This window comes from Choloepus didactylus, chromosome 18 (assembly GCF_015220235.1).
Source record: "Choloepus didactylus isolate mChoDid1 chromosome 18, mChoDid1.pri, whole genome shotgun sequence".
Lineage (NCBI taxonomy): Eukaryota > Metazoa > Chordata > Mammalia > Pilosa > Megalonychidae > Choloepus > Choloepus didactylus.
Genome location: NC_051324.1, coordinates 56,247,977 through 56,275,237, shown reverse-complemented (window position 1 = coordinate 56,275,237; position 27,261 = coordinate 56,247,977). Strand labels below are relative to the sequence as shown.

General features: G+C 40.6%; 1 protein-coding gene across 3 annotated transcripts in view; it reads right to left on the bottom strand.

Annotated features, from left to right (window-relative positions):
* Positions 1-27,261, bottom strand: part of TEX2 (testis expressed 2) — a 116,165-nt gene that overhangs the window by 35,900 nt on the left and 53,004 nt on the right. For all 3 annotated transcript variants that reach the window (XM_037807874.1, XM_037807875.1, XM_037807873.1), the window contains exons 3-5: positions 5,318-5,518; positions 4,190-4,529; positions 693-940 (exon numbers count right to left, since the gene is read on the bottom strand). In XM_037807874.1, coding sequence (XP_037663802.1) covers positions 693-940; positions 4,190-4,529; positions 5,318-5,518 — 789 coding nt within the window. The remainder of the gene's footprint in view (positions 1-692; positions 941-4,189; positions 4,530-5,317; positions 5,519-27,261) is intronic.

Genomic DNA, 27,261 nt, shown 5'->3' with positions numbered 1-27,261 from the left:
TTTTCTTTTTTCTTTTTATTTCTTTTCTGGAGCAATGAAAATGTTCTAAATTGATCATGGTGATGTACGCACAACTATGTGATGATACTGTGAGCCACCGGCCGTATACTTTGGATGGTCTGTGTGGTGTGTGAATATATCCCAATAAAACTGAATTAAACAAAACAGAATAGAACAACCCTCCTAGGGTTTCCCATCACCCTTGGAACTGATTCGACAATACCATGCCAGCCCTCCTCACTGCCTACCTCCTCTCCCTCTCCCTTGCTCAGCTGTCCAGCCATTGCCTCACTGCTCTTCCTTGAACAGTTGACCACATACCTGCCGCGGGGTCTTTGTACTTGCTGGTCCCCCACCTGGAGTGCTCCTCCCACCCCTATAACCATGGCTCCCTCCTCACGTCAGTCCTGCCTCTGCCTAAAGATCACTCCTCAAAAAGCTCCTCCCTGACCACCCATTAAAACAGCAGTCTGGCCACTTTCCATCCTCCCTTATCCAGCTTTAGTTCTTATTACCATAAAGTTTGTTTCTTGCTGGCTTCCTGACCAGAGTACAAGCCCCGAGGGCAGAGCCCTTGTCTGTTTGTTTATCACTGTGTCCCCGGTGCCTAGAAAGGGTCTCCAAGAGCACATGTACGGAAACGTGAGTTAAAGAAGAGCAGAAAAGCTGCGACACATGCAGCCAACTTTTACCTTTTTCCCAGTCGTGGGGCTACTCTCCGCGCTCTGCACCGGGCTCCTCTGGGGGCTTTGGTTTTCTTGGGGGATGCACCTGGCCATGTATACGCTGTAGTCCAGAAGCATCTTCTGCCGCACGCTGCCCACCAGCTCCTTCTGCTTTGGCTGGGACATGATCTCCTCCAGGCTGCCTTTGCTGCTGCTACGGCTGTGGGCCAAGTGCCCCGAGGGGCTGCTGTGTCTGCTGTGTGTGGGCAAAACCCCTGGGAAAAGGAGTGAGGGTTCTTAATATAAAGGAAGAAAATGACTGCCAGGTAAATGGAACTTGAGAACACACTCCACTGGTATGTTAAAAAGCAGCTAAAATACTATCAAGTGATTGTTTTAAAGATATTTACAAGGCTATTTCCCACCCTCTAAAACACCTTCAAGTTTCCGTGAAAGATAATTTTTTAGAACAGTGTTTTATTCATCTCCAAGACAATTCAGAGTAATGGGAGCAATGAAATACATGTGGTAGGGACCTTTTTCTTTTTTTCTTGGTGATCTTTTAGGGTTAAATATAGGACTGACAGACCCCAAGTAGTCGTGGATCTGTGAGTACTATCAGGCAAATAGAAGTGGACAGAAAGTTAATAATTGTTCATCACGGCAATTCCAAACACGCCATCTTTCATTCAACAAATTATTCATCAAGCCAAGTCTTTGCTAAAAAGAAGAGTAAGACATAATCTCTGTCCTTGGACTCAGACAGCTTGGTAGACACATCACAATAAACACAGTAAGTATAGTAAGTACCATAACTGAAGAATGTCTAAAGGACTTCAGGGAAGAAAGAAGGAACTAACTGCCCCAGAGAGCTGAAAGGCACTTTCACGGGCAGTGAATCTGGGCTGCGTCTTGAAGGAACAGTTGGCATTTGCCTGGCCCAGGTGGGGAAAAAGCATTCCAGGAGAGGGAACAGCATATGCAAAAAGCAGTGACAGAGGACAAAATGTTTTGGGAACAAGTGAGAGATTCAGTGAAGTTCCAAGCAGAGTACATAGAGCAGAAGGGACAGGAAACGAGAATGGAAAGATTGACTACAAGCAGAATGCACAGTGCCTCAAAAGCAAATACTAGAACTAATATCTTACCATGTAGTGAAAGCAGAGTTTTAAGCATGGGAAGCACAAGGTGAAGGGTAGAGTGGTTAAAAATCAAATCAAATCAATTTATTTTTGAGAGGCGCCAGCCATATGATTTGCAAATTCCCAAACCTCACAAAGGGCCATGCATAACTAGAGAAATAAATTTTTATAGCCATTTATTATCTTATCATTTAATATATTTAACATTATTTTAAAATGTTGCTATAAAAGCTATACCAAAAACATTTAAAAACAGATGACAACTAACTGCCAAGTATATCCTGGATTGGATTTTGGGAAAGAAAAAGGACATTAGTGGAAAAGCTAATAAAATCCAAATAAAGTTTAGAGCTTAGTTTTTTAAATAGAAAAACAGAGAAGCATAACACCAACACCTCCCATCAAATTGATCTGTTCACTACAGAGCTCAATAGAGAGAGGAAGGAAAGAAAGCCTTCTGCTCTACAGCTTGGCTGGTGCTTTCTGCCCACAGCACTGCCTCTTGATGCAGCAGTCACGTCTCCCATGAGGGGGAGAGGCACAGGCCATCACTGCTCTGTGGATCTAGATAAAGTAGGAACCTCCCAGTGTGGAGATCACCCTAGAATTCTGCTCACAGCCACATGGCTTCCCTGCTCCCTCCAGGCCCCTATTCTTCACAGAGCTGTTCCCCAGTCTGCAGCATGGGCATCACTTGGTAGGGATGCAGGATCTTAGTCCTAGCCCAGATCTCCTCAATCTCAACCTACATTTTAACAAAAAGACCTCAGTCAAGTTTGAGAAGCACTGAAATCTATGATTTTAGTGGTGGCATCCCTGAGGGAGAAGACAGGGCCAGGATGTAGAGCAAAAGAAGTTCTATCTTTTTGCTATCAACAGAATGTACCTGGCCTTGGAGAATCAGCACTGGTCACGCCTTCACAGCTGACAATAAGCCACCCATGCCCACTCACTGGTTCGGAGATGGTTTTGAAGAACAGCACAGCCCTCACCAATTTATCTTTGCTACCAGTTTGAACATACTTTTGTTGGCTTAAACTTACTATTAATATCTTAATTCATAGCCTTTTGCAGCAACCCAAGATATATATATATTAGTGGTGTGAGGAAGCAGCCTAGTTTGGTTTTAGTTTAAATAAGTGCACTGAAGGCTTTTTCACATCTCTGACTCTTACCATCAGGTTTTTTGGGCAGTGAGTGAAAGTCTGGGAACTTCTGGCAGGATTTCCAAAAACACAAACCCATTGAAAATAATCAAATGCCTATATCAGCACTGTCCAATAGAAATACAATGCAATCCACAGATGTGAGCCACATATGCAATTTTAAATTTTCTGGTGGCCACAGTAAAAAAGTAAAAACAAACAAACAAACAAACAAAAAACACACCACAACAAAAAAAAAAACATACCACATAATTTTGATATATATCCAAATATACCCAAAATATTATCATTTCAACATGTAACCAATACAAAAAAATACTGAGATACTTTACATTCTTTTACTGTTACTAAGACTTTGAAATCTGGTGTGCATTTTATACTCAGAGCACATCTCAATTTGCATGGCCAAGTTTCAGGTGCTCAATAATCCCATGTCTTTAGTAGCTACCATAGTGGACAGTGCAGGTTTAGACCTACCAGAAGAGCAGCGGCTGGAATTCTCACCCACTTGAATTTTCTTTTATCCAAGAATCTCCCTATTCATCTTGATTTTTAGTAGTCTTAGGTATTTCCAAGAGACTTCTCAGATCTCAGCTTTGGGACCAGGATGGAAGCCAGTGTTGAAGGCTGACAGAATGGTAGGTCAGCAAATGTCGCAAAGAAACCAGAGCAACGTGCTGTAGTGTTTGAAACTCGTGTGAGCCACACAGCTCCATGATGAACATGAAGCCTTTAGATCTGTTAGCCCCAATCCAAAAGCTTCAATCCTAGTCTTACTCTCCACCCTGAAAAGCCTTCTCCAGTAATGCTGGCACTGATCGTGTCCTTCTCTGATCTCCAACAATTATTAGCTGCACCATGCTTACCTTAGCATCGTAATTTGTGTCTATCATCTGACTCATACGGGCTAGTTTTGTCTAATAAGCACAGCGCCTGAAGGGCGGGGGTGCTGCTGCTTTGTCCTATCTTTGTGTCTCTTACAGCTGCCTGCCCAAACATAAACCCGCAAATGGCTCCTTCATTAGTTAAATGATTTGGTACAGAGGGTTTAAGAGATTAGACTAAAAGGTAAATGACTCATGAGAACATGCCTTAGATGACAGATGGCAATCAATTCAGGGTGGGCTTCCTTCCTTCCTTCCTATCTGGGAATCTTTCTCGATTGCCCCCACAGACCCTTTAAAAATACATAAGCATTAAGCAGACATGTCAATACCTGCTTTATTTCCAGAGACACCAGGTGGCTTCTTGATTTCTGACTTCAGTTTAGATGCCAGAATAAATCTGCTAAACCACTCCTCCTTTTCTCGGCCAGTTCTCCCAAAGAGATACAGTATCTGGTCTCGCTGGACAGATCTTGTTCCCTCTTGAGGATGGGGTGGCTTCTTAGGGTCCTCATTTCCCAGTTCTCTCTCAGCTGCTGGTTTCTCTTCAGAAGTTTCCTTATCAGTCTGGGTCTTAGACATAAAGTCATCTTGTCGACCAAGCTCTATACAAATGGGGTACTTTTTATTCCAGATTCGTTTTCGAGCCAAACTTTTAGGTACAAGATAAACCTACAGAAAAAGGGAAATAACAATTTACATACTAAATTAAGGATTGGCTACATTATGCACTAATATTATGCATACCAGACATGCAAACTTTATAACATTTTTGACTAAAATGATGAATGTGAAATAATTTTTACTACCTGTCTATAACATGACTTCAGAAAGTGGAGTAGTTTTAGAAATGACTTATTATTCTCCAAAATTATTCCAGTAAGTAGATGTTCAAGAATTTTGCAAGGGTTACACATATCTACAATTTTTAGGTAACATTAGCACAATAATTATTTAGTTGACTGTCATGAACTGAGTTTGGATATCAACTGAGTTGAATAACCCTGGGTCAATCTTAAGCTGGAAGAAAAAAAAAAAAGAATTCATCAAACTAGACAGGAAGCTCAAGTTTATCAACATCAAGTTAAGAATAAATTTATGCAAAAATGATTTCAAATAGTTTTGTCATCTGGGGGGAACTTAAAGATCATTCAGATGAGTATAAGAAGACTTAAGAACCCAGAGCTTTCTGAAATAACAAATAACTCATATTTCTCACAGAAACAAAAGTATATAGTATTTTTTTCAAAATGTAATTATTTTGCATACCCATAATTTTCATACTTGCAAGAGCCTCTGTTAGTTGTTACCTAGCACCACCACACATAACTTTTTGTTTGACCAAAAAAGTTAACTCATTCAGAAGAGTCCATGACACCCCTTGTTCTTCAAATGTGGTTCGTTATAGTAAAGCAACAAAGATTCCAAATACATTTTCCTGCCAAAATTACTCAGCTCACCTTGCTATCTGAGAGGTCGTAGATTTTCTGGCTGATGTAGGTGACCTCTGGCTTTGTTTCATTATAGCTCGCCCTCCTGGATATATTTTTATTGGGCTTTGAGAGTCTTAAGATTCCACCCTCAAGTCGAACAAAGACTGAATGTGTCAAAGTTGCATGGTAAGTTTCTGGATCATAGCTGTAAATCTCATTCATCCATCCCTAATGAAGAAAAACTTCCATTAGTAAAATAAAAATAACCGCAAATCTGATTCAATGGGAAAATGATGAACATTGTGATATTCAGGACATCAAACCAAATGCAGGTGCCAACTTACTGATGACTACAGTTTGCTGAGACAAGTGCTTAGCGTGAGGAGTAATCTGATATGCTTTTGATAACTAAAAATGCGGATTTGAGGGTAGAATGACAATGTCCATTATCTTAAATAAAAGGTTCTTTTCTTTCTTTTTTCAAAGCCAAAACTCAAAGTCAAACTCAGAAGTTTTGTTCACTTAACTAGACCACGTCTCTCTGCTGACCTCCTCTGGGGGTGATGTCTAATTCTACCCAGGTTGGTCTTCGTAACTGGAGACATACACCCTCTTCTCAGACCACTTGCAAACAAGCTTTGACATTTCACAGACCATCTTAACTCATGTTACTGTTCCAGGACTGAGAACACTTACCACTCCATTTCTCTCTGATGCATACCAGACATGCAAACTTTATAACACAAATATTATAAAAATCGAGCATTAAATAAATCATAAATATGATCAACAGTATGTTAAAATTCAAAGATATATAGTAACGTAATTGAATACAATTGTCTTCCAGGTCCCCCCCCCCAATAATTGATATAAAAGTAGTTACACATTGATTTTTAAGAACAGAAAACATATTAAAGTGTACAGATAACACAGAAAAGCCTAACACATTATGAAATTGTGTTACAGCTATTCTCAAAGCTGTAATCAATATTCATCATTTAACATTCTGCCTGCCCCAAAGGACTTTTTCTGATGATATGGGTGGCCCAGGTCTCTTTAAAACATGTTTTCTAGGGATTTTTAATTGATATTCCCCCACTCATTTCATTTTTTTTTTATTTTTTTTTAATCTTCATTTTATTGAGATATATTCACATACCACGCAGTCATACAAAACAAATCGTACTTTCGATTGTTTACAGTACCATTACATAGTGGTACATTCATCACCCAAATCAATCCCTGACACCTTCATTAGCACACACACAAAAATAACAAGAATAACAATTAGAGTGAAAAAGAGCAATTGGAGTAAAAAAGAATACTGGGTACCTTTGTCTGTTTGTTTCCTTCCCCTACTTTTCTACACATCCATCCATAAACTAGACAAAGTGGAGTGTGGTCCTTATGGCTTTCCCAATCCCATTGTCACCCCTCATAAGCTACATTTTTATACAACTGTCTTCGAGATTCATGGGTTCTGGGTTGTAGTTTGATAGTTTCAGGTATCCACCACCAGCTACCCCAATTCTTTAGAACCTAAAAAGGGTTGTCTAAAGTGTGCATAAGAGTGCCCACCAGAGTGACCTCTCGGCTCCTTTTGGAATCTCTCTGCCACTGAAGCTTATTTCATTTCCTTTCACATCCCCCTTTTGGTCAAGAAGATGTTCTCCGTCCCACGATGCCAGGTCTACATTCCTCCCCGGGAGTCGTATTCCACGTTGCCAGGGAGATTCACTCCCCTGGGTGTCTGATCCCACGTAGTGGGGAGGGCAGTGATTTCACCTTTCAAGTTGGCTTAGCTAGAGAGACAGGGCCACATCAGAGCAACAAAGAGGCATTCGGGAGGAGGCTCTTAGGCACAACCGTAGGGAGGCCTAGCCTCTCCTTTGCAGCAACCGTCTTCCCAAGGGTAAAACCTGTGGTAGAGGGCTCAACTCATCAAACCACCAGTCCCCTATGTCTGTGGTCATGTTAGCAACCATGGAGGTGGGGTAGGCGAATACCCCTGCATTCTCCACAGGCTCCTCAAGGGGGCACTACATCTTTTTTTTTTTCCCCTTGTTTTTCTTTTTTTTTTCTTTTTTTTTTTTTTAATCATCATTTTATTGAGATATATTCACATACCACGCAGTCATACAAAACAAATTGTACTTTCGATTGTTTACAGTACCATTACATAGTTGTACATTCATCACCTAAATCAATCCCTGACACCTTCATTAGCACACACACAAAAATAACAAGAATAATAATTAGAGTGAAAAAGAGCAATTGAAGTAAAAAAGAACACTAGGTACCTTTGTCTGTTTGTTTGCTTCCCCTACTTTTCTACGCATCGATCCATAAACTAGACAAAGTGGAGTTTGGTCCTTATGGCATTCCCAGTCCCACTGTCACCCCTCATAAGCTACATTTGTATACAACTGTCTTCGAGATTCATGGGTTCTGGGTTGTAGTTTAATAGTTTCAGGTATCCACCACCAGCTACCCCAATTCTTTAGAACCTAAAAAAGGTTGTCTAAAGTGTGCGTAAGAGTGCCCACCAGAGTGATCTCTCGGCTCGTTTTGGAATCTCTCTGCCACTGAAGCTTATTTCATTTCCTTTCACATCCCCCTTTTGGTCAAGAAGATGTTCTCCATCCCACGATGCCGGGTCTACATTCCTCCCCGGGAGTCATATTCCACGTTGCCAGGGAGATTCACTTCCCTGGGTGTCTGATCCCACGTAGGGGGGAGGGCAGTGATTTCACCTTTCAAGTTGGCTTAGCCAGAGAGAGAGGGCCACATCTGAGCAACAAAGAGGCATTCAGGAGGAGACTCTTAGGCACAAATACAGGGAGGCCTAGCCTCTCCTTTGCCGCAACCGTCTTCCCAAGGGTAAAACTTATGGTAGAGGGCTCAACCCATCAAACCACCAGTCCCCTATGTCTGTGGTCATGTTAGCAACCATGGAGGTGGGGTAGGCGAATACCCCTGCATTCTCCACAGGCTCCTCAAGGGGGCACTACATCTTTTTTTTTTTTTTTTTTTTCCTTGTTTGTCTTTTTTCTTTTTTTTTTTTTTTTAACTTTCCCTTCTTTTTTCAAATCAACTGTATGAAAAAAAAAGTTAAAAAGAAAACAAACATACAATAAAAGAACATTTCAAAGAGACCATAGCAAGGGAGTAAGAAAAAGACAACTAACCTAAGATAACTGCTTAACTTCCAACATGTTCCTACTTTACCCCAAGAAAGTTACATACTATAGCAACATTTGAGTGAACTTGTTCCTACTACATCCATCAGAAATTAACAGACCATAGTCATTTCTGGGCATCCCCAGAACGTTAAATAGCTTATCTGTTCTTCTTGGATTATTGTTCCCCCCTTCCTTAATTGCTCTCTATCGCTAGTTCCCCTACATTCTACATTATAAACCATTTGTTTTACATTTTTCAAAGTTCACATTAGTGGTAGCATATAATATTTCTCTTTTTGTGCCTGGCTTATTTCGCTCAGCATTATGTCTTCAAGGTTCATCCATGTTGTCATACGTTTCACGAGATCGTTCCTTCTTACTGCCGCGTAGTATTCCATCGTGTGTATATACCACATTTTATTTACCCACTCATCTGTTGAAGGACATTTGGGTTGTTTCCATCTCTTGGCAATTGTGAATAATGCTGCTATGAACATTGGCGTGCAGATATCTGTTCGTGTCACTGCTTTCCGATCTTCTGGGTATATACCGAGAAGTGCAATCGCTGGATCGAATGGTAACTCTATATCTAGTTTTCTAAGGAACTGCCAGACTGACTTCCAGAGTGGCTGAACCATTATACAGTCCCACCAACAATGAATAAGAGTTCCAATTTCTCCACATCCCCTCCAGCATTTGTAGTTTCCTGTTTGTTTAATGGCAGCCATTCTAATCGGTGTTAGATGGTATCTCATTGTGGTCTTAATTTGCATCTCTCTAATAGCTAGTGAAGCTGAACATTTTTTCATGTGTTTCTTGGCCATTTGTATTTCCTCTTCAGAGAACTGTCTTTTCATATCTTTTGCCCATTTTATAATTGGGCTGTCTGTACTATTGTCATTGAGTTGTAGGATTTCTTTATATATGCAAGATATCAGTCTTTTGTCAGATACATGGTTTCCAAAAATTTTTTCCCATTGAGTTGGCTGCCTCTTTACCTTTTTGAGAAATTCCTTTGAGGTGCAGAAACTTCTAAGCTTGAGGAGTTCCCATTTATCTATTTTCTCTTTTGTTGCTTGTGCTTTGGGTGTAAAGTCTAGGAAGTGGCCGCCTAATACAAGGTCTTGAAGATGTTTTCCTACATTATCTTCTAGGAGTTTTATGGTACTTTCTTTTATATTGAGATCTTTGGTCCATTTTGAGTTAATTTTTGTGTAGGGGGTGAGGTAGGGGTCCTCTTTCATTCTTTTGGATATGGATATCCAACTCTCCCAGCCCCATTTGTTGAAAAGACCATTATGACTCAGTTCAGTGACTTTGGGGGCCTTATCGAAGATCAGTCGGCCATAGATCTGAGGGTCTATCTCCGAATTCTCAATTCGATTCCATTGATCTATATGCCTATCTTTGTGCCAGTACCATGCTGTTTTGGCAACTGTGGCTTTATAATAAGCTTCAAAGTCAGGGAGTGTAAGTCCTCCCACTTCGTTTTTCTTTTTTAGAGTGTCTTTAGCAATTCGAGGCATCTTCCCTTTCCAAATAAATTTGATAACTAGCTTTTCCAAGTCTGCAAAGTAGGTTGTTGGAATTTTGATTGGGATTGCATTGAATCTGTAGATGAGTTTGGGTAGAATTGACATCTTAATGACATTTAGCCTTCCTATCCATGAACATGGAATATTTTTCCATCTTTTAAGGTCCCCTTCTATTTCTTTTAGTAGAGTTATGTAGTTTTCTTTGTATAGGTCTTTTACATCTTTGGTTAAGTTTATTCCTAGGTACTTGATTTTTTTAGTTGCTATTGAAAATGGTATCTTTTTCTTGAGTGTCTCTTCAGTTTGTTCATTTCTAGCATATAGAAACATTACTGACTTATGTGCATTAACCTTGTATCCCGCTACTTTGCTAAATTTGTTTATTAGCTCTAGTAGCTGTATCGTCGATTTCTCAGGGTTTTCTAGATATAAGATCATATCATCTGCAAACAATGACAGTTCTACTTCTTCTTTTCCAATTTGGATGCCTTTTATTTCTTTGTCTTGCCAGATTGCCCTGGCTAGCACTTCCAGCACAATGTTGAATAACAGTGGTGACAGTGGGCATCCTTGTCTTGTTCCTGATCTTAGAGGGAAGGCTTTCAGTCTCTCACCATTGAGTACTATGCTGGCTGTGGGTTTTTCATATATGCTCTTTATCATGTTGAGGAAATTTCCTTCAATTCCTACCTTTTGAAGTGTTTTTATCAAAAACGGATGTTGGATTTTGTCAAATGTTTTTTCAGCATCTATTGAGATGATCAATTGATTTTTCTCTTTTGACTTGTTAATGTGTTGTAATACAATGATTGATTTTCTTATGTTGAACCATCCTTGCATGCCTGGAATAAACCCCACTTGGTCATGGTGTATGATTTTTTTAATGTGTCTTTGGATTCGATTTGCAAGTATTTTGTTGAGGATTTTTGCATCTATATTCATTAGGGAGATTGGCCGGTAGTTTTCCTTTTTTGTAGCATCTTTGCCTGGTTTTGGTATGAGATTGATGTTAGCTTCATAAAATGAGTTAGGTAGTGTTCCATTTTCTTCAATGTTTTGAAAGAGTTTGAGTAAGATTGGTGTCAGTTCTTTCTGGAACGTTTGGTAGAATTCCCCTGTGAAGCCATCTGGCCCTGGGCATTTATTTGTGGGAAGATTTTTGATGACTGATTGGATCTCTTTGTTTGTGATGGGTTGGTTGAGGTCTTCTAGTTCTTCTCTGGTCAGTCTAGGTTGTTCATATGTTTCCAGGAAATTGTCCATTTCCTCTACATTGTCCAGTTTGTTGCCATACAGTTGTTCATAGTATCCTCTTATAATTTTTTTAATTTCCTCAGGATCTGCAGTTATGTCACCTTTTTCATTCATTATTTTGTTTATATGGGTCTTCTCTCTTTTTGATTTTGTCAGTCTAGCTAGGGGCTTGTCAATCTTGTTGATCTTCTCAAAGAACCAACTTTTGGTGATATTTATCCTCTCTATTGTTTTTTTGTTCTCTATGTCATTTATTTCTGCTTTAATCCTTGTTATTTCTTTTCTTCTACTTGGTTTAGGATTGGTTTGCTGTTCATTTTCTAGCTTCTTCAGTTGATCCATTAGTTCTTTGATTTTGGCTCTTTCTTCCTTTTTAATATATGCATTTAGTGCTATAAATTTCCCCCTCAGCACTGCTTTTGCTGCATCCCATAGGTTTTGGTATGTTGTGTTCTCATTTTCATTCGTCTCTATATATTTAGCAATTTCTCTTGCTATTTCTTCTTTAACCCACTGATTGTTTAGGAGTGTGTTGTTTAACCTCCAGGTATTTGTGAATTTTCTAAGTCTCTGATGGTTATTGACTTCTAATTGTATTCCATTGTGGTCAGAGAATGTGCTTTGAATAATGTCGATCTTTTTAAATTTATTGAGGCTTGTTTTATGTCCCAGCATATGATCTATTCTGGAGAAAGTTCCATGAGCACTAGAAAAGTATGTGTATCCTGGTGATTTGGGATGTAATGTCCTGTATATGTCTGTTAAATCTAATTCATTTATCAGATTGTTTAGGTTTTCAATTTCCTTATTGGTCTTCTGTCTGGTTGATCTATCTATAGGAGAGAGTGATGTGTTGAAGTCTCCCACAATTATTGTGGAAACATCAATTGCTTCCTTTAGTTTTGCCAGTGTTTCTCTCATGTATTTTGTGGCACCTTGATTGGGTGCATAGACATTTATGATTGTTATTTCTTCTTGCTGAATTGCCCCTTTTATTAGTATGTAGTGGCCTTCTTTGTCTCTCAAAACATCCCTGCATTTGAAGTCTATTTTATCTGAGATTAATATTGCTATACCTGCTTTCTTTTGGCTGTAGCTTGCATGAAATATTTTTTTCCATCCTTTCACTTTCAGTTTCTTTGTGTCCTTGTGTCTAAGATGAGTCTCTTGTATGCAACATATTGATGGTTCATTTTTTTTGATCCATTCTGCGAATCTATATCTTTTAATTGGGGAGTTTAATCCATTTACATTCAACGTTATAACCGTGAAGGCATTTCTTGAATCAGCCATCTTATCCTTTGGTTTATGTTTGTCATATTTTTCCCCTCTCTCTATTAATATCCTTTATTGTACCCATACCGAATCTCTTTAGTACTGAACCTTTCTCCAAGTCTCTCTGTCCTTTCTTTGTTTATCTGTCTGTAGGGCTCCGTTGAGTATCTCCAGTAGGGCAGGTCTCTTGTTAGCAAATTCTCTCAGCATTTGTCTGTCTATGAAAAATTTAAGCTCTCCCTCAAATTTGAAGGAGAGCTTTGCTGGATAAAGTATTCTTGGCTGGAAATTTTTCTCACTCAGAATTTTAAATATATCGTGCCACTGCCTTCTCACCTTCATGGTGGCTGCTGAGTAGTCACTACTTAGTCTTATGCTGTTTCCTTTGTATGTGGTGAATTGCTTTTCTCTTGCTGCTTTCAGAACTTGCTCCTTCTCTTCTGTGTTTGACAGTGTGATCAGTATATGTATCAGAGTGGGTTTATTTGGATTTATTCTATTTGGGGTTCGCTGAGCATTTATGATTTGTGTATTTATGTTGTTTAGAAGATTTGGGAAGTTTTCCCCAACAATTTCTTTAAATACTCTTCCTAGACCTTTACCCTTTTCTTCCCCTTCTGGGACACCAATGAGTCTTATATTTGGACGTTTCATATTATCTATCATATCCCTGATGTCCATTTCGATTTTTTCAATTTTTTCCCCATTCTTTCTTTTATGCTTTCATTTTCCATTCTGTCATCTTCGAGGTCACTGATTCGTTGTTCAACTTCCTCTAGTCTTGTACTATGAGTGTCCAGAATCTTTTTAATTTGGTCAACAGTTTCTTTAATTTCCATAAGATCATCCATTTTTTTATTTAGTCTTGCAATGTCTTCTTTATGCTCTTCTAGGGTCTTCTTGATTTCCTTTATCTCCCGTACTATGGTCTCATTGTTCATCTTTAGTTCTTTGAGTAGCTGCTCTAGGTGCTGTGTCTCTTCTGGTCTTTTCATTTGGGTGCTTGGGCTTGGGTTATCCATATCGTCTGGTTTTTTCATATGCTTTATAATTTTCTGTTGTTTTTGGCCTCGTGGCATTTGCTGAACTTGATAGGGTTCTTTTAGGATTTGTAGACCAATTGAATTCCTTATCTCTAATTTATCAGATCTGGAGCTTCATGGAGTACACTTTCTCTAACTAACCAGCAGGTGGTGTCCACGAGCCACCTGTTCTCCACAAGCCAGTTCTCCCCTGCTTAGCCTTTTTGGTGAGTGGGGGAGTGAGTCTTGTGGGGTCCAATTGGTGTACCAAGCTTGCGTGTGTAGTTGGTGTTGCCTGCCCTGTATATGGGGCGTGTTTCTGGGCAGTCAGGGATGGGGGGTGGCTCTAACAATCAAATCTCCCTGGTGATCCTAGAGTTTTAAGGCTGCTGCAATAGTCTAATCCTTCAGTTCAGTCCTGCCACAGTTTGTCTCTGCCACTGACCCATAAGTCCTTGGTATTGGCGTATGGCTCCTGAGACTTGCAAGTGGGCCCCTCTTCCAGGCCGTGCACCCCCTGGTCCTCTGTTGAGGGATGACTGTGCTATGTCACAGGTGAGTGCCGTCCCCCCAGGGCAGTTCTGGGCTGCTGGGCTGTGTAGGGAGGCTCCCAGTCTGCTGAAATGATGGCTGATTGGGGCTTTGTTAATTCACACTGCTCTACCTTCCCAACTCTGGGACAATCAGCTGAGGTTGCAGGGAAGGCTAATGTCCACACCCAGTTTTGTGGTGTGTGCCTGTTATTTGAAGCACTTCCATCACACTGGGTTGTCTGGGGCAGCTCTGGGCTATGGGGCTGGCGATGGGCAGGAGTGTTTCCTGTCCACCAGGATGATGGCTGTGAGCGGACACCCCCCTTTTCTTGGGAAGTTGTGGTGTTTAGTGAATTTTCTCAGCCACTGGATTATTGCGTTTTGTCTCAGAGCTCTCCTAGTTCTGCTCTTGACTTGACCTGCCCAAATTGCAGGTCTTTGAAGCTTTCTGTATTGGGCTTCTTAGAGTAATTGTTTTAGAAAAAGAAAAAAGGATTAAAAAAAAAAAAAAAAAAAAAAGGGCCCTCCTCAGAGATCTAATGGGTTATTGAAATGCTAAGAGAGAAAGCAACCAGGGCCATTAAGGAAAGGTCCACAGGGCAGAGAGATTAGCTTTTCTTCGGGATTTGCATATGCGCTTCAGGGCCTGGGCTCCGGCCTGAGCTCTGCCCTTCCCCCTTCTATGTTCTCCAGAACTCCAAAAATCCTCCGCTTTTATTTTGGAGTTTTTCGTGTTGTTTTTTTTCTATGCCTGTCTCTTCTCTGCTGGGCTGGCTGCTCTCAGATTCTCTGGTGTCTGGTCTCCGTCTATCTATGGTAGGAGTTTGGATCAGCAGAATGAGTTTCCGGTAAGGGCTGCCACTGCAGTTCTCCCTTCTCCTTCCGGGAGCTGACAGCCCCTCCTCCCATGGGACTGAGCCTGGCAGGAAGGGGCGCGGGTCCCCTGGCCGCAAAAACTTACAGATTTCGCTGATCTCAGCAGTTCCACGTTTTCATGAGTGTTGTATGAAGTATGCCCAAAGTCAGATTGCTCTGTGGTGTCCAGTCCACGCAGTTCCTGGCTTTCTACCTACTTTCCTGGAGGAGTAACTAAAACATACAGCTCACCAGTCTGCCATCTTGCCACTTACCTCTGCAGGTATTTTAAAACAGAGAACTACCTTATCAGGTTGGTCTGGCTGATTTCACCATGCCCAGCCCAGCCACCCTGCAAGGTGGCCCCAGTTTGTAATCCTTGAGGGGCTTCTCCTCTTGGAATCTTCCAGAGAGGCAGGCAGAGTAGGGGCATCACCTAGGCAGGCTGAGCTCCGCAGTGCAGACCTAGCTTTATGTTCTCTGGCACCTGAATCTTCAAATCCCCTGTCTCCCCCAGAGCCCCAGGCTGCGGCTGCGGTGGGAAGGTGTTAATAACAGCTGCAAGTGACTGTCTGGTAAGGGATTGCTGAAGACAGTAATTAGCATTTTAATTTAGGCATTTTCTTCACACTCACCTCCGGGGACCTGGGTTCGAATCTGGAATTGGGGTCACCGGTGGAAGTTGGCGGTGGCCTCCTAATGTGTCCGTGGGCGTTTCTGTCTTTGTCCCCCAAGGAGCCACCAGCTCAGGGCCGACTGCGGCCTAAGGGGGGCGCTGTGTGCTCGGGCTGCGGGGCCGCGCGGTGGGCAGTGCGGGGCTTTGCAGCGCGGGACGCGGACAGAGGCTGGAGGGGTGGCGGCGTTGAGATGCAGGCAGGGCTCGGGCAGGGCCACAGCGAGAAAGGGCTAGGGAGGACTCGGAGAGAGGTGGCAGGGGCCATTTCATTTTTTATAAATGTCTTGGTAATGAGCAGAGAGGTGCTAAACACCACCACAGTGGAGTTGTGATTGTCATTCTTTTCAAAAAACAGTCATTTCCATGGTGAATATTTGAGTCTCACACTAAAGTTTTGACTTGATAGCTTCTGAAAATGAGAAATCCTCTGAATTCTCTTTTATTCATTCATCCATTCATCCAAACATATATTAAATCTCTCCATATGCCAGGTAGTATGTCAGGAGTTGACACAAAAACTAAAAAAAGGATAGGACTCTCGACCCAGAGTGCTCCCGAAACAATAGAGAAGAATCGGGTCTTCATGCCACCATCTTATGACCCTGAATAACCATAAAAGAGAAAAGCTGTCGCAAAAAGAGCACCCTACTAGGATGACTAGAACCAAAAAGATAGATAACAATAAATGTTGGTGAGGCTATGGAGAAATCAGAACTCTCATACACCGCTGGTGGAAATGTGAAATGGTGCAGAACTTTGGCAAACAGACTGGCCCTTCCTCAAACGATTAAACAAAGAGTTGGCATATGACCTGACAATCCTACTCCTAGGTATACACACAAGAGAAATGAGAACACATGTCCACACAAAAACTTGGACATAGATGTTTATAACAACATTATTCATAATAGCCAAAAGGTGGAAATAACCCAGTGTCTGCCAGCAGACAATGGATAAACAAAATGGTAGGTCTACACAATAGAATATTATTTGTCCATAAAAAGGTATGAAGTACTGATGTATGTTGTGACTTGGATGGACCTTGAAAACATGCTACATGAAAGAAGTCTGTCACAAAAGTCACATATTACATAATTCCATTCATACAGAAGTCCAAAATAGGGAAATCTACAGAAATGGAAAGTAAAATAGTGGTTGCTTAGGGCTGGTGGAAAGGATGGGGGATCAGGAAGGTTAGAGTGGGGAATAGCTACAGAGTACAGGGTTTCTTTTTGAGGTGATGAAAATGTTCTAAAATTAACTGCAGTGATAGTTGCACATATCTGTGGATATATAAAAGCCATTGAATTGTACATTTTAAATGGGTGAATTGCATGGTATATGAATTGTATCTCAATAAAGCTGTTTAAAAAAAAAAAGAGCACCTTGAGTGGATGTGAAAGTAAAAATGGACAAACATACCACTCAGTCATGGTATGTATAGGGAGGTTTGTGAAGTTTATGGGCCAATTAATATAGCTTTAAACACCTCAGTATGCTTTTTTACATAAGCTGGTGTTATCTTAACCTCCTCCCAATGAGTCACTGGCCAGGAACAGCAGCTATTCATAAATGTCAAATGAGCAAGCAGTGGCCATGGGAAGAGTGTCATCTAGATGTCTGTAAAACAACAGCAATGATTAGAGCAATGAAGTAACAAGGGAACAAGCAACATAGATTACATGAGGCCTGAAGTGGACTGTACTGTCAGGGCTCAGCTTGGGTGGATTTATTTCACTAGGTATAGCACTAAGAATATTATTTGGTTCATAGATGTTTTTTGCTGTTGTTGTCTGTCTTTTTCTTCAGTCTGTTATTAAGGTGAATAACACTGATTGACTTTTGAATGTTGAACTAGAATTGCATTCCTGGGATAAACAAATGTATTAGGATGACATGCTGAAGCTGGCATGTATCAGCTTTGAGCACTGATTCTGCATACCTTTCTGACTCCATGTCAGTGACTTCATGTTGGTAGCCTGCAACTGGCCAAGGGGGCAGTTTTTATGTCATGGAAATCAGGGAAGAGTACAAATGAAGCTTTTATTTTTTTTCCCTTGAGAGTCAGTTTACCAGCATGCCACTATTATTACCCTTCTTATACATTGCTGGATTTAAGTTGACAATACTTTGATCATTTGTCCCTCTGTTCATCAGGAAAACTGGTTTGTAGTTTTCTTTTTTTATAATGTTTTTTGGTATCGGTGTAATGCTAGCCTCATAAATGAGTTGGGAAGTGGAAGAATTTGTGTAGAATTAGTATTATTTCTTCCTTAAATGACTGGTAGAATTTGCCAATGAAGGCATCTGGGCCTGGAGTTTTCTTTGTGGCAAGGTTTTCAACTATGAATTCAATTTCTTTAATTACCATTGCCTATTCAGGTTATTCAGTTCTTCTTGAGCAAGCTTTGGTAGTTTGTATCTTTCAAGGAATTTGTCTTTCATCTAAGCTGTCTGATTTATGGGCATAATGTTATTTGTAATGTTTCCCTATTATCCTTTTAATGTCTTTTGGGGCTGTAGTGATATCCCCTCTTTCACTCCTGACACTGGTCATTCGTGCTTCCTTCAAACCTTTTTTCTTTTCTAATATAAGCATTTAATGCTATTAATTTCCTTCTAAGCACTGAATTAGTTGCAAATTTTGTAATGTTGTATTTTCAATTTCATTCAATTCAAAATATTTTCTAATTTCCCTGTAACTTTATCTTTGACCCATGGGTTACTCAGAAGTGTGTTGTTTAATTTCCAAATATTTGGGAATTTTCCAGATATCTTTCTGTTACTGATTTCTAGTTTATTTCCATTACAGTCAGAGAACATGCTTTCTACAATTTCAAATCTTTTAAATTTATTACGGTTTGCTATGTGGCCCAAAATATGGTCTATCTTGGTACATGCTCACTTGAAAAGAATGTGTCTTCTCATGTTGCTATGTGGAGTTTTCTATAAATGTATTTATTCATCTTTTTAAACACAAACACCTTCCCTAAAGATCTTCTGGCATAGGATCCACTGTTTTCTTTTTATCCAGTTTGGTTGCAAGAAGATGCTTTCTTACATATAATGGGTTTACTAGGCTTAAAGTTCTTAACACAACTAGATCACTTAATTTTGAGCAGATAGGATTTTTCTGGGCTGCTTTGGAGCCATGCTGAAGGACAGGTTCTATTTGCTGCTGAACTACTAAAACCAAGAATAACGCATGGAAGGGAGGAGGGGCTGATGCTTGAGAACTAAAACAGCACCTTGCTATCAGTGTGCCCTTGATAAGCCATATTGGCTACAGTCTCCTCTCTGCCGGGGATTGCTCTTTCTGAGTCACTGTACTCTGAGAATACATCTCCTGGCTAGAGCAGTGGCCACCTGATGGTGCAGAGCACGTGTGAGGCTTCTGTGGGTCCTTTATAACATCTTACTGAGATGCTCTACAATTAGGTAATCACTGTTTTGAGTTATAATTATAATTTGATATGAGAAGTATCACTGCAACAATCTCTCTTATATAAAAAGATTTTCATTAGTTTCTAGAGATAAAAGGTTAAGGCAGACATGTAATAAAGCCAATAGAATTAACATGATACTGGAGGGTGATACGCTGGGATTTGGACAAAATTCCCAGCATTACTGTCATCATCAGGTCACCACCATTCTAGAATGGCTAAAGGAAAAAAAGACATTGCATTTTGAAGTTATTCTCAAACAGAAAGACAGTCACTTTCTGGCTTAGGAAGAATGGCCAAAATCATACCTCTCTCTGCTGCTGACACTTCCAACACATGCCTATGTGCTGTGTACTAAGTCTCTCACAGACAGAGCAATGTAATGGAGATTTTTCCCTTTCGAAACTCCTGATATTGGACAGGTTAATTACCTGATTTGTGAATAAAAGGGATTTTAGGAATAAAAGGCTGTTTCTCTTCAACTGCTTTCATTTTTATACAGGGCAGCACTGTCCAATAGAAATATAATGTGAGCCACAAATGCAAACCATGAAAATATGTAATTTTAAACTGCCTAATAATCACATTAAAAAAGCAAAAAGAAACAAAAAAAATTAATTCGAATAATGTATGTAACCCAATACATCCAAAATGCTATCATTCTAACATGTAATTAATATTAAAATATTAATGATGTTGTATCCCTTTTTTTCATACTAAGTCTTTGAAATTCAACATGTATTTCACATGTGTTTGCACTAGCCACATTTCAAGTACTCAATTGCTACACATGGTTACCATATCAGCACAGGTGAAGGGGACTTTAAAATTCTTGGGTTCTAGCTTTTCAGACCTAGATACTGGCTCAGGAAGAATGGCCAAAATCATACCTCTCTCTGCTTGGTGACACCTCCAACACATATCTTGATAATGGGCATTTAACTCTATATTTGGCAGTTTGGGGCTGTGTTCTACTAACTGCTCTACATAATTAAATAAGATCATTTAAGTCATCTCTAGATGATACTTTCTATTTTAGAAACCAAAACCCCTTTTAAAAGCTATCGTGCGAAGTTAAAAACTCAGGATTGAGAATAAAAGTAATCTAGGTAAAAGACTAATTTTTTAAAAAAAACTCTTATAGTTCTTTAAAACATTAAGATGCTCAATTTGTGAACAAAGTTACAATAAGTTTTTAGCTTATTCGTTTGATTTTTATATTTAGAAAAACAGACAAGAACCACGGGCATGTGTGTTGGGTGCAAGCACTGAATTGGCTCCTCTGCTCACAGGACAGCCACATTCTGCACCCTTCTAACAAAGTGCTGCCTGAGTTACTCCTCCCAGTAAATTTTTGCATCTGATTAGCAAAAGCCACCATCCACATAGCCTCAGGGATTCGGTTTCCAGCATGAAGCCATGCTCCCAACCCAGCAGCCTGAGCTACTCCCTTAGCAGAAGAGCCGGCTCCCGTAGAGAGCTTGCTCGACTGCAGCCCGTGTCCTCAGATATGACCACAGTTCTGAGGTGAATATGCAGTTGTCCTTCTCGCTGACAGCGCTGACAGATGCAGGTCACCCCCTATCACTCGCAAAATTCCAGGAATATGACAACAGTCTGAATAGAGGAACGTGAGGGAGAGAAGAGTTCCTGGTCCAATTCGGTAACAGAACACAAAACCTTCTACCTGCCCCACTACATGAGGCAGAAGTGAGAGGCAGGGGGTAAGGCACCTGTGGTTTCTCTGCCCCTTTTGTCCTCAGATTTTCTCCTTCCTGCACTATCACTTTCTTTCCTTTGTGTTAAACATCTACCAGAGGCTAAAGTCCACAGCTGCTGAAAGACAAATACAACCCAGGAATCAAGATTTGAATTACATGCACATCTACTGTGAACAATCATTTGTGAGCTTAAGTGGAACCCTACCCTTGATCATATTTGATGGCTGAAAGATTGCTGGTCAAAACACATGCACTGAAACCAAACCACGTACACATTAGCAGAACTGCTAGGTGTCTGACAGACCTGCGTTCAAATTCAGGCTTCCCCACTCACTGCCAAGTTAAACAAGATGCTCACCCCTTAGACCCTCGGTTACCTCACCTGTAAAAGGTCTGGCATGGCTTACTTCCCACCCTCATGCCTCCCTGGCCCCACCACACTATGCTCAAGCCAGAATGAATGTTTTTCATGCTTACAGTACTTCACTGAGGTATAATTTGCATACAGGAAAATGCACAAATCTTAAGGAAAGGATTTTAAAAACACTAACAAACATTCGTAATAATAGCCAGCCTTCAGGCTCTTACTATGACCCAAGCACCTCAGCTGCATTATGTCCTTTACATCTGCCAACACCTCATGGTTTTACAAGAGAGGAAGGTGAAGTGAGAGAGGTGATGTGATTTGCTGCCCAAGGTCTAGAGAGTGGCCAATCTGAGATTGATACCAAGTGACTCTGAGGCCCAGGCTCCTAATCCCACCTCCATGGCATGGCCCCACCCCCGTTCTGGCTAACACCAGGTCAACCCTCAAGTCATGGCAAAGGCGACACTTACAGGAGGCTTCCCTGACATGTAGGCTCAGTGATTCTAGCATCATGGTATCATGAACTGCATCTTCTACATAATTGAACTAATCACTCCACATCAGCAAGGATCATGTCTGCCAACAACAAACATAAACAAATGTTTATGGCTGAATACAAGAATGAAACCTCATTCAGAGGGTGGCTATGAGAGCTAAATAAAATCTGTACATAGAGCACTAAGTATGTGGGACGAGCTGATGTGCCCGTCACAGCCTGTAAGTACCATATAACTGCATATATGGCAACCATCACAAGAACAAGCTTCTGATGAGACGCTACTACAGGCAAAGAGCTGTAGAGGTTACTTAGAAGTAGAAGACTTGGGCACTGCTCTCAAGGAGAAAAATCAAGTTTAATTGCACAAAATAGCACAGAGCAAGAAAATAAGTAATCCCAGAGAGAAACCTATTTAACACCAAACTGACAGCTTTTTAGGACAGAAATTGAATTAGTTACTTCATATCTATAGCAGAAAGAGAGGTGTGACTGGAGCCCAGGTTTCCTGACCCGTCTAAGGCCCTTTCCAGAACATTACAAGCTTTGATAGGAAACCTTGTGTGAATCTCAGGGGCCTCTACATGGCCCGCATCAGCCAGGCTCCATGTTGCAACTGGCCATAGCGAAGCTCAGACCAATCAGGCACAACTCTTCTAGAGTCTCTCCCTGATTCTGCTCCCAAATGCACCCCTATTCATCCCAAATCAGGTTGAACCTGCAGAAAGCAATTTCTCAGTGCAAACCCTAATCACCTTTTGATACCATCAATTGGCCAGTTTTTTCCCCAGGGCTTGGCCAACCCCCAGGATTAAGCTTCACGTGGAATTTCCAGGCCTAAATGGTCTAAGAGCAGACCACGAGAGCAGAGTAGCAAGTCCAAGGCCTTCACCCTGTTCCCCATATAGGCCCAACTGTCCACTCAATTGGTCTAAAATTTCTAACCCTGAAGTTCTTACCAAGTAAGACAGTTCTCCAGCTTTATTTTGTTATGGGACATGGGAGGGGTAAAAAGAATTATAGCAGTTACCAACTCATTCCACTTCAAAACCTCAACTAATAAAACTCAGAGATGCTCCCAACCCACATTTAAGCAACTCAGAAAGCTTTGTTTCTCTCTGAGGCTGGAACTGTTAAAATGGAAACAGTGCCCACCACTGGGGGGCAATGACCACAGTCAGCCAGGCTGCAGCTGGTCCCAGACTGGTCCTGTGATTGTGTTTGTAAAAGGTCAGAGGTTTCTCTTCATTTCTCCACTGAATTTAGAAGACATGTCTGGCTAAAAGTACAAACCACAATCTATAAAGGGGCCCATTAAATACTTGGAAAGACTAAAAGCTATAATTAACCTTTTGCAAAATAATAAGGTCTGCAAGAACTACTATTGTTGCTCACTTTCTGGTGCAGTGCCAACCAGGAGTTCAAGGCCAATGCTCTTCTGGTCGGCTTGATGTTGAGCCGACTAGAGAAAAGTACCAGCCGTCCGGCCCAAGGAAATGACTGGAATTTCTCTCTCTTCGGTGCGCTGGGAGCCGGGCTGACCCAGTAACACTGCAGCACGCTTTCCCTGCTATCGCGAGGCCGAGCTGGCGTTTCTGAGGCCGCCAGTCTTTCAGATTCCCTGGATCATTCCCCTATGTAGTCTATCGGGGAAGGAGCAAATCCAAGACTTCAAAACAGAGCCAGGACCTGAGGTCTCTGCTGCTGAAAATCATCTCTAAAGCACAAAAAAAGGTGACTACTCTTCTTTTGTCCCCAAAACTAAACCATAAGCAGGATTTTCTCTTTGCCAAGCTTAAACCACCATCCCCATCCCTTTTTTTTGTTGTTGATACATAGTGGTTTGGAACTGAAAATGTAGTATCATTCATCATAGAGACTGAGAAAATGGCGTGAACAGTCTACCAAACGACAGAACTTTAGATATATGTTGGACTTACCCATGAATGATGAACAGACCTACTAACATACAGAATTCATACTATGCATGATAGCCTCAAGGCAGAGAGCCAACATTCAAAATCAATGTTGCTCAAAGACACCATCAAGAACATTAAAAAAAAAGCCATTAGGGGAAGGAGGTGCCAGCGTCAATACCACCCACATCCTCCCACTGTCTGCTTCAAGGTCACCTTCACAGCAGTGTCACGAAAGCACTGGACTCAGGGCTAAAGCCACAGACTGTGTCTGGGAAAATGGCCTTTATCCCAACTTTTCTGGTTCTTCAGGGCAGCATCTCTCAAACTCACATGACCAAAGAACACCTTTAAAATTATAATGCGTTCGTAGAACAGTAATAAAGCTAGGAGATAAGGGGCACTTGAATTAGTCAGAAAAATAAAATGATCTCAGATGAACCACTGAAATAATCAAGATCTGATTTACAGTAATACAGATGATAAACATTAAATCATATTAATCAGTAAGCATTGAAATTAAGATGTCAAATAGATAAGCAAATAAATTAGCCTCCAAACTTCTAAAATCGCACATTCTGTCAGTTAAAAATTGAGTGTGCACCCACAATACATACATTTCCTTATGAATTACATACATATTTTCATATAATACAGCTTTTAGAAAAATTTAAAAATAGAAATAAAGAAGAGTTAAAGAGCAAATAATTAGCCTTTTTTGCTAGTTTTTAGTTTTTTACATTATGATGACTTTATACTATCTTTGGCCAACATCTCAAGTGTGTAGCTATATACACTTAGGGTGAGGCTCATCATTAATGATAATGGATGCAAATCCATATTTCAAATAGTCTTGTTGACAGTTTGCAAGGTTTTTGGCCAAAGGTTAATATATGATCATTTGTACGTTAAATATTTAGCAAGGCTTATTTACTCTCTTAGATAGAAAGAGTAAATATAGATACGAATAGGAACTTTAATATAAATAATGTCTTGTACTCCAACAGATAGTGTCTTGAGCATCCCATTTTGGAGACCACTAAAAGAAGCAACAGAATGAAGCAGTGAATTAACTGCAAGCTGGGCACCAACACACCAACATGCCTGTGCCCCAGGGCCATCTTGCTTGCACTCTCCTTGTTTGGGGGTAGAGCAAACTTCTTCTTAGAGGCTAATTATTGCACAATAAGAACAGTCTCCAATGTATTTAGTTTCAGAAGTAGAAATATTTCTAACATTGTTTTTTTCATAGTTATTAATGCTTTACTTTTCCAAAATGCACAATTCGAGAAATTTTAAAGCCACAATACCTACAGCCTCTTTCCTCACTCCACAGATAACACGTGGAACAAAACCAGAGAGGCAGGATCCTGGAATACCTAGCCTGGAATTCAGTATGCATTTTCCCAAAGAAATGATGCTATAAAGAATTATATATAGATGGACTAGAACCATAGTTCAGCCATGCCTTAATTAATAAATTGAGTGAAAATGGGCAAAATGGTGAGAACTGAAGCTGCAGGTAGGGTAAATGGGGGTCTATACTATTGCCTCTACTTTGAGTATATTTGAAATTTTCTATAATAAAAAATTTAAAAAATAGAAGTTAAGACAAAATCACTGTGGGATCACCTGATACTGTAACCACTACTCACTCATAACGTGTTGCTACGGAATTCAGGAAGCATTTTCCACACAGCTGCCTCTCCAACCAATTTTTGGGGGTTTTGTGTTGCTTGTAACTGTTTATGAGGGCTGCCTGCATTGCAACACCACTCCTGATTAACGTTTTCCAGCAACCAGAGGCCCTGGAAATAGCCAGGTTTATAAAGCCATGCATAAAAACTCAAGCCACCAATTATAGGAACGGGATATTTTCAGTAAAATACAGTGTAGAAAAAATATTTTTATATTTCTTGCACTCATATTGAGGGTTACAACAGACCAGCACTATGCTTTTAGCTGTATGCAATGAAGTTGTTTCTCCTGAAGGTTTTCTCATTAATTTCTTAAAATAAAAGAATTTAATAAGATTGAGATTAAATTTCTTGTCAGAGTTTATTCTCAAAATTGATACAATTATTTTCCCTATGAATTAATTCATTTAGCAATCAAAACCAAACCCCATATTTAGGGAATCTATTTTTAAAAACCTATCCCTCTTATTAAATACCTAAATGTGACATAATCTAAAGAACAAAGATTCTTCCAAATCCATTTCTGTTAGTCTTTTCAATGGTATAAATGAATTTTAACCAACCTTCTAGGCTTTTTAAAAAGAGACAGATCATGAGTCTGGAAATCGACATCCTACTGCAGTATTCTGCTGGTGCTTTTTAAGTCTGGGATAAAGAATGTACTAATGAATATAATTCAAAACTGCATCTGAATCATACACTCAAACATAAATACAAGAACTTTATGAAATCTTCAGGAAGCTTTTCATTATAAACACGTGGAAAAGGGGTGCAAGAATAGTAGTGAATTAAGTATATTCTTGGTCAAGTGACAACTACATTCTTGGATAATGTTTGGCAAAACCCAGTTTCCTAGGTGTAATATGCCGACTCGGATGCCTCATTTCCCACACCCAAACCTACTCCTCTTTCTAGGGTCCCCAAATCAGAGCATCTAGTCAGTTGCCCAAAATAAAAACCCCAGAGTTGCTACTGAGGCATGGGACTCCCAAAAATGCCCTTAGACTACGTGGCACACAGGCGGCTCTCTATCAACCTTAAGCTAACTTACCCAGGCCATCATGCTGTAAGACACGTTCGATTCTGCTAAAATCTGGGTCTTCCCCCTTGCTTTGATGTGTTCACATGTTACTTCAAGCTGAATGCCTATAGCAACCTTTCTGCTGTTTGCTGCCTCTCTTCAGCTATGAACTCCCATAAATTAAGAACAAGCAGGCTTTGGAGGAAGTCCTAAGAGTTATTCTCTGTATTTTGCGGCAGTTTTGGCTCCACAGAAACCTTTACTGCTAATATTCCAGGCAGTCCAGCTGCTGATCAGCTGTGTTCAGGGAGGCAGAAGGTGGCGTGGCATGAGAACACTTCTGTCAGAGAGGAGATACTACTTGACTGCAAACTGGCCGTTCGGGCTTACCATCTGTGCCAGTTTGAATGTATTATGCCCCCCAACCGCCATTATCTTTGTGTGGGCAGATGTTATCAGTGCTGATTAGATTGGAATTCTTTGAGTGTTTGCATGGAAATGCGCCCCCACCCAACTGTAGGTGATAACTCTGATGAGATAATTCCCATGCAGGCGTGGCTCCACCCATTCAGGGTGGGCCTTGATCAGTAGAGCCATATAAATGAGCTGACGGGCAGAGGGAACTCAGTGCAGCTGTGAGTGACATTTTGAAGAGGAGCTACAGCCAAGAGGGACACTTTGAAGAAAGCACAGGAGCTGCAGATGAGAGACATTTTGAAGACGGCCATTGAAAGCAGACTCTTGCTCCAGAGAAGCTAAGAAACGACAAATACCCCAAGTGAAACTAAGAGTGATATTTTTGAGGAACTGCAGCCTAGAGAGGAACGTCCTGGGAGAAAGCCATTTTGAAATGAGAACTTTGGAGCAGACGTCAGCCACGTGCCTTCCCAGCTAACAGAGGTTTTCCAGACACCACTGGCCATCCTCCAGCGAAGGTAACCGATAGCTGATGTGTCACCTTGGACACTTTATGGCCTT